This window comes from Pongo pygmaeus, chromosome 1, assembly GCF_028885625.2.
Source record: "Pongo pygmaeus isolate AG05252 chromosome 1, NHGRI_mPonPyg2-v2.0_pri, whole genome shotgun sequence".
Lineage (NCBI taxonomy): Eukaryota > Metazoa > Chordata > Mammalia > Primates > Hominidae > Pongo > Pongo pygmaeus.
In genome coordinates, this window is record NC_072373.2 from 230,094,769 (window position 1) to 230,102,544 (window position 7,776).

Here is a 7,776-nt window from a genome sequence, read left to right on the forward strand (position 1 = left end):
ACCTGTCCTCGCCCTAACCTCCTTCTCCCCCACCTCGGCCTGGAGGCTGCAGCAGGTGCCATCCCCACCGCCACCCACAGAGGCCCCACCACAGCAGCCAGCGTGGACAAGCGGGAGCGAGCCCAGTTCCAAAACAACCTTCCCTCTCCAGTCTGCAGGAACAATGGAGCCAGGGCTGTTCTCTGGGTGGGGAGTGAGGGGGTTGGGTGGGGTCTGGAAAAAGCCAAGAGCTCCTTCCACCAGCTCAGCCTGGCCCTCTCAAAGAGGTCATCTCCGCAGAACTGACCGATCTGATTCCCCTACCCGTCCCACAACCTCGCTCCCTTTGGTTTCAGCCAGCAAAGCCCCCCCGAGGCCAAGGCAGGGGCAAGCCCAGGAGAAGTCAAAGACGGGACAAGTCCATTCACGCAGGTGGGAAGCACCGAGCCCCAACTTCCCACCAGGAGCCCCGGGGTTGGGAAGGACAGAGGTGGGCCCTTCACCTGGCAGACCCCCCTCCCAGCTCCAGGAGAAACAGAGGTGAGTGGGGAGGGACAGAGGTAGGCCCTCCGCTCTCCCACCCAGCAGACCCCTCCCAGCTGCAGGAGGGAGATTGGGGCAGCAGCCTCGAGCCCAGACCTGCCTGGGGGAGGGCCAGAGAGGGGCTCATGGGGTGGGGGTGGGGGAACCAGGGGGCAGGATGAGAACCTGGAGTCAGGAGGGGGCAGGAGAGGGTGGCAGGAACGCGGAGGAGTTGGGGGCAGGAGCTGAGCCCTGGGCAGGAGAGGGGGCTGGGCCCAGCCCTATGGGAGGTCCTCCTGCATCCCAGAAACCTCCTCCAACTCCTAGACTGCCCCACACTGAGGGGAGCCTGGTCTGGGGCTGTCGGGCCCCTCAACCTCAGCACCGATGCTGTCCCCGGTGCCATGGGACTCTGGGCTTCCCCTAGGACTGCCGTCCTGAGGCCTAGACAGCTGGCCAGGCAGGGAGGAAGGGAGGGTGCACAGGCCGGAATATAGGCGGGGCCGGGACTAGGCCGCCGGGACCCCGGGCTTCAGAGCTGGGCAGGGCCAGGCTGGGAAGACGCCAGACTCACTCCGGCCCTGGCCCCCTGCCCTGTCCCTGTGCCAGGCCCCGGCAGGGGCAGACAACACTTCCTTTCTCTGCTCCTGGCTCCTAGCAGGGAGGGATGGGCCCCGGGCGGCCTGGCCAGCCCTCAGCCAGGAGTCCCTCCTGGGGGCTTCAGGGAGGCTCTAGGACCAGCCTTTGTGAGGTGGGCTGGGAGGGCATGGGCAGTGCCCAGACAGGACAGGGTGGCGAGGGCCGGAGGAGTCGCCCGCTCAGCCGCCAGCCTTGGGCAGCTGGCACTGCGGAGGCCAGGCCACTTCCCTGACAAAGCAGGGGCGGGGGTCTCCTTCCGGAGGGAGCAGCCGGCCTCCCCCGCCCAAAGGTGGCGCAGAGGGAGGGACACATACCTGTCTTAGTTATGCCAGGAATGTGGCTCCCTAGGCAGAGAAGGGGGGAGGAGCCTTTCTGAGGGCTGCTGACTGGGGGAGGGGCCTCGGCTGGGCAGGGCCAGGAAGACCTGGCAGGGCCAGGTGAGAAACTGAGGAAAGGAAGTCCTCAGTAGAGCTGAGTCCAGGTGTGGCCCAGCAGCAGGTGCACCTCAGGTGGTGTCCGGGCAGGGGTGGTGAGGGGCGTGGCCTGGGAGGACATGCCCTTCCCGACCCGGGGAGCTTGGTGGGGCCTTTGTCTCCAGGATGGGGTTCCCCATACAAGGTGGGACCCTGTGGTCTCAGGGGTAGCTTCCGAAGACTAGGGGCTGCCCAGACGTCATCCTGTGTCCTGGGAGGTGGGGTCGGAGTCAGATGGGGAGAGGTCAGCTAGGCTCAAGCCCCCTCCATCCATCCCCCTCACTAGGGTGAGGCCTTGGCTACCAGAGTGCCCAGGGTGGGGTTCAATGTCCTTATCTCCTACAGAGCAGGAGGTGGACCCACCTCCCACACCACCCAGTGTGAGGGGAGGGCTAGGCACACAGAATTGTCCCTTCTCCAGCCAGACCGGCTCCAGGGACCTTGTCCCTCAGGGCTCACCCCAGGCTTCTGGGAGGCATTTACCCTGTCCCAGCAGCCAGGGCCCCCAGCCACCCGAGATATCCCTGGTCTGCTTCCACAGGAGAGCTCCACATGTCCCACTGGAAGCTCTTGGGCTCCCCACTCCTCATGCTGTTTCCCTCCGGAGGCTCCCCTTGGCCCCTGGCTCACCTGCAAGGCCCCTCCCATGACAGTCCTCCCTGGCTAACCCTCCCCTGGCCAGCCCCACCCCAGGGGGTCCGGTGGCCACAGCCCCTCCCACGTGCTCCCCAAGCTGCATACTGACTGTGGGTCCCAGGCTCCCCACCTGGAGCTTGTCCCTGAGTTCGACTGCCCACAGCTGGGCTAAGCCACACCCTCCTGGTAGGGGCTCCCCACGGACCCTCCTCCCAGCGCTCTGCTCTGCCTGGGCACTCGCTCCAGAGCCAGGGCCTGGCGTGCGTAGAGCGCCTTTGGTAAGACGCAGAGCCTCGTTCGGCTGGGGTGACTCTCCTGCCATGTGCCCTCTGACCCTACAGCAAGTCCTCAGTTACCAAGTCACAGACTCGGGCTGGACCCACCTGGCTGTGGGGTTAGTGATTCCCTCTCCTGATCTTGCAGGGACAGGAACCTCTCCTTGCCCTAACCCCCTTCTCCAGCCCCTCCTCAGCTCCCGACAGCCTATCCTGAGTCCACGATGCCCCCATCTTTTCCCCAGACCACAAGTGCCCAGAAGAGGGCCAAGGTTATCGTGTCCTTCCAGTGGAGGACCCAGGGGACCCTCCTCTGTGCTGCAGTGAGGCTCTGGACCCTGAAGGCGGCTTGGGGACCACTCACCACAGGCTGGGAAAAGGCTGCAGCATTCCCCATTTTGGGTGCTGCCCCTCTCCCTGCACAGCCCCCAGGCACGCACAGAGAAGGCAAGAGCAGTGGACAGTCCAGGACCCCACAAGGACCCCTCAAGAGCCAGGCTAGTGTCAGGGCAGCAAAGTTTCCTGCCGGCCAACGGAGCAAATCAGAGAGACGGGAAGTCAGGACCCTTGCTGTTGCCTTGGGGAGGAAGCATTCTCCAGACCCCCCCACCGACACATCCCTTCCCAGGCAGCCATGAGGGAGCAGACAGGATGTGGGGGCGACAGGGACCTCCTATATTCTCCCCGCCACATTCCCCAGCCAACGATCTCAGTCCCCAACTTGGACTTGTCCTGCGGGGGCTGCCATGGGATTTCTGCCCCCACCAGGCTGGGGTCAGGGAGGGCCACTCCTCGGCCATTCGGCAGAGCCATGGGAACGGCAAGCAAGATAGACCTCACAATGGCAAATGCCACACCCTCCAGATCCGCAGAAGCCCTCGCCGCACAGCCTCGAGGGAGCCCGATCCCCATGGCGAGGGGTGCTCGACACGCGGGCCCGTCTAGACGGAGGTCTGGGCTAACACACGCCCTTAAACAGCTGGGGACATTCACCTGTCTGGCTTCTCCCTAAAAGGGGCCTCCAGGAGGAAGTGTGGAGAGCTGGGAGGAGGAGAGGAGGCAGGAGGCCGTCCATTTGCAGGGCTGGGACTTGCCTTGGGCCCCAAGGCCAAAGATGTCTAATGTGAGGGCTTGGAGATGCAGCTGGGGAAGCAGAGACTGAGGTTGGACCACAGTCAGACCACAGGTCAGACTACAAGACACCGTGTGCTGCAGGCTCCGGCAGAGCACGAAAGGGCCCCTCACAGCGACCGCTGCAGCCTGTCCACCTTGGCCACTGCCCTGACCCCCACCGGCCCCCATGCGAGCCCCCCACCACGCACCTTCCACACAGAACTCCACCTCCTCTAGGTTCCGCAGGGTGATCCGCATGAGGCTGGAGTTGAGCATCAGCTCGTTCTTGTGGGCTGGCCACAGGTATGGGGGCGCAGGGTTCACAAAGAAGATCCTGGTGTCCCCAGTGGACACCTGGTTGTCACAGATGAGGGGGTCTCCAAAGCCGCTGATCACCACCTTGTTGCCGCCGTCCAGCAGGCTCTCCCGGGCCACTAGGTCTTTGCCCTTCAAGTACCGCCAGACCCGAACCTGGGGTGGACATGGCGGTAGGTGTCATTAGTCCTCTCCTGGGGACATGGGGGTAGGTGTCATTAGTCCTCTCCTGGGAAAGGGGCTAGACTGGGGACTTTAGGTGCTTAGGACAAATGTCCACAGTAGACTCAAGCCCTGGGCAGAGATGTGGGAGACCTCTGGGTCAGCCCGCTGGGCGGAAGCTGGGGAAGCACACACTGGCCACCACGGCCCATGCGGGAACGCTCAGAGATGCGTCACCTGTGAACACATCCCCTCCCCCAGGTCTAACCAACTTCAGCCATCTCAGCTCCAATAACGACCCTATCAGCTAAGGCTAAATTTGGGAAGGGGGCCCACCTGGCTTGGGGTGCCTGCCTTCCACACCTCTCCCCACCGGCCCACAGCTCAGGGCCCTCCTCCCGGCAAGCTTGGGCAGTGGAGGAGGGGGACGGGGCATCGGGGTAAGGGGCCAGCTTGGCTCTGCGGCTGGGTTGAGATGCCCCTTCCTCGGGCTCCTACAGTCTGTGCAGTCAGGGCAGCCTGTGAACCACGAAATCAAGTTTGGGCAGTGCAGGGTGCCCCACCCTCCACCTCCTCAGCTCCTGGGGCCCTGAGGGCAGCTGCTCTGACGGCGGCCTGTGGTAAAGCCTACAGCCGACCTGGCGGCCCTCACAGGGACAGGGACCCACGCACTCACGCACTCCCCTGAGAACAAAGCCGGGAGAAGAAGCCCCTTCCTCAGGAGATCTGGGGGGCTGGGGCTGCCGGATTGGGGGAGAGACAATGGTTGGCCTGTCCACTGCGCAGCCCCTGCTGGGAGCCTCAGGACTGCGGCATCCGCAGGGACCCCCTCTAGTTGCGCAGGCAGAGCCTCTTCCACGCCCCCCAACAGTAGGCTCCAGGAGGCGGATGACCCAGGCAGGGGCAGGGCCTGGTGGCTTTCATCGCCTTCCCCCACCCCAGCCACACCCAGGAGCAGCGGGGAGGAAGTCGGGAAAATCCTGCAGGGGCCTGGCAAAGTGCCCTGGCCGCTGTGGAGGAGACGGGGCCGGCGGGGGAGCCCAGCTGTAGCCCGCACTGGCCAGTCTGAAAGAAGCTGCCACCTTCTCCACCTCCATGGAGGGAAACGAGTGGATTTCTGGCCCCAGGAGGTGGTTTTGGGGGTACAAGGGAGCCAGCTCTGAGTCCCCCGCGCCCCTACTAGGAGAAGATAGTGGGGGTCCCAGCGTACCTACCCCGGGGGCTCCCAGAAGCACCTGAAGGAAAAACCGGGGAAACTTCCCCTCCCCGGGCTGGGGAGCCCCTGTTCCCGCAGGAGCGCGATGGGGCACCGGCCCTGCCCCCAAGCACATGAGGCCCGGTGACGGCCCCGCCCACCTCTCTGCTCCTGCACGCCCCCCCTCCGCCACTGCGGCACCCCCCACCTGGCTCCTGGGGTTGGGAGCTCAGGCTGTGCGCCCCTTTTTCTCTCCTGACCACCCGCTCTCGCCCCGGGAAAGGCCTCTGGGGAGGGGGACAAGCGGACCCCGGGCCCAGCCCCCGCTCCCCGCCCGGGCAAAGGCCCCCCCCCCCTCCCCAGGCCCCTCTCCTTCTAGGCCGGTAAGGAGGGCGCGCGGCAGCCGCAGTCCCTGGGCGAGGTGCACTTGTCTCTGCGAGGAGGGAGGGGGCGGCGGGCGGAGGACGGCCGCCGCGCAGCAACTTTCCCCGGCGCCCGCGAGTTTCCCGGGACCCGGCGACCCCCCCTCCCAGGGCTTGGCGGTCGCCAAGGGAGCCGGAGCGGGGGCTGCGGAGCGACCGGGGCTGGTTCCCACGGCCTGGGGCGGGGGTCCCGGCGGGGCGGCAGGCGTCGCGAGGGGAGGCCGGGGTCTGGGTGGGCGCACCTTGCAGGAGTACGTGTGCTGCACCGGGTCCACGTTGAGGATCTCCTCCACCGTCCCGGTGAGTACCACGTTCGCCTCCTCCTCGCGCCGCTCCAGCGCGCGCTCCGGGCACGTCCCGCCGGCTCCGGGCAGGACGCACGCGGCCACTACAAGGAGCAGCAGCAGTAGCCGCAGCGGGCCCGGGCGGGACGGGTTGGCCATGGCGCAGGCGAGAGGCGGCGGAGGAGCGCGCGGGCCGCACCGGGGACGGGACTGGACAGGACGGGACGCAGCTCGGGAGGCGGCGGAGCGCGGGCGGGCGGGCGGGGGCGGGGCCCGGGCGGCGCCCCTCCCCCTCTCTCCTCCCCACCCCCTCCCCGCGCCCTCCCTCCTCCCTCCCCCGGCCCGCCCGGAGGCCGGCGACCCGCGCCGGCCGCGAACAAAGCCCCGGGACGCAGCGCCCGGCGCGGCCGTGGGGCGGGAAGGGGGCGGCCTGGGAGGGGGCGGGGAGGGGAGAGTGGGGGGCGGGTCTGGATCCCGCAGGCGCCCCTCCCCCGCCGCTGCCCCCCGGAAGTGCGGCTGCACCCGAGTTAATGCCTAATCTGGAGGAGACGTGACGGGACTGCCGAGGGGCTCCGGGCGGCGCCGAGCCGGGCGGCAGGGCTCGAAGGCCGCCGGGAGGGGCCCCAGACCCGGCCCCGATCCCGCCCCGCCGGCCGCGCCCCTCCCACGCGGGGCCGGACACCGAGACTCGGCCTGGCCGGATCCCCCGGGGGCTGCGGCGCGGAGGCGGGTCCCGGTGCCGGGGTGGGCGCTGATTGGCCAGCACGGGGCGCGGTCCCGCCCCTCCCAGCCCCGCCCCCAGGCCCCTCCGCGGGGAGGTTCGCGCCCCCTTCCGTCCCGCGGCTGCAAGCGCGGGTCCCGCCACGCCCCCTCCCAGCTCTGGGCCGGGCGCCTCTGCAGCTTGGCCTGGCTGGGTGCAGGGGGAAACTGAGGGCTGGAGGGCCCAAGTGGGAGCCTGGCCTAGCTGAAGATTGAAAGGAGGGAGCGGAGGCCCTCTTTGTCCCCTCAGAACTGTGTCTAGGCTGGGCGTGGTGACTCACGCCTGTCATCCCAGCACTCTGGGAGGCGGAGGCAGCAAGATTTCTTGACACGGGTGTTCGAGACTAGCCTGGGCAAAATAGCAAGACCCCATCTCAAAAAAATTAAAAATTAGCTGGATGGGCCAGACGCAGTGGCTCACGCATGTAATCCCAGCACTTTGGGAGGCCGAGGCAGGTGGATCACGGGAGGTCAGGAGTTCAAGACCAGCCTGGCTAACATGGTGAAACCCCGTCTCCACTAAAAATACAAAAACTGGCTGGTGTGGTGGCGCACACCTGTAGTCCTAGCTACTTGGGAGGCTGAGGCAGGAGGATCGCTTGAACCCAGGAGGCGAAGGTTGCAGTGAGCTGAGATGGTGCTGAGAGGTGACAGCGTGCTGGCAGTCCTCAGAGCCCTCGCTTGCTCTGGGCGCCTCCTCTGCCTGGGCTCCCACTTTGGCGGCACTTGAGTCCTTCAGCTCACCGCTGCACTGTGGGAGCCCCTTTCTGGGCTGGCCAAGGCGGGAGCCGGCTCCCTCAGCTTGCAGGGAGGTGTGGAGGGAGAGGCGTGAGCGGGAACCGGGGCAGCGCGCTGCACTTGCGGGCCAGCTGGAGTTCCGGGTGGGCGTGGGCTTGGCGGGCCCCGCACTTGGAGCAGCCGGCCGGCCCTACCGGCCCCAGGCAATGAGGGGCTTAGCACCTGGGCCAGCGGCTGCGGAGGGTGTACTGGGTCCCCCAGCAG

At 67.1% G+C, this 7,776-nt stretch overlaps 1 protein-coding gene across 7 annotated transcripts in view; it reads right to left on the reverse strand.

The window, feature by feature from the left end:
- The window catches only part of AGRN (agrin), a 35,625-nt gene extending 29,326 nt beyond the window's left edge, over positions 1-6,299 (reverse strand). For 2 of the 7 annotated variants that reach the window (XM_054445835.2, XM_054445852.2), the window contains exons 1-2: positions 5,974-6,296; positions 3,847-4,108 (exon numbers count right to left, since the gene is read on the reverse strand). In XM_054445835.2, the coding sequence (XP_054301810.1) occupies positions 3,847-4,108; positions 5,974-6,174 (463 nt within the window). In that variant the 5' untranslated portion in view covers positions 6,175-6,296. Of the gene's footprint in view, positions 1-3,846; positions 4,109-5,973 lie in introns of all 7 variants that reach the window. The other 5 variants (XM_054445867.2, XM_054445859.2, XM_054445805.2 and 2 more) reach the window with 4 other exon arrangements.
- Between the last annotated feature and the right edge of the window lie 1,477 nt (positions 6,300-7,776).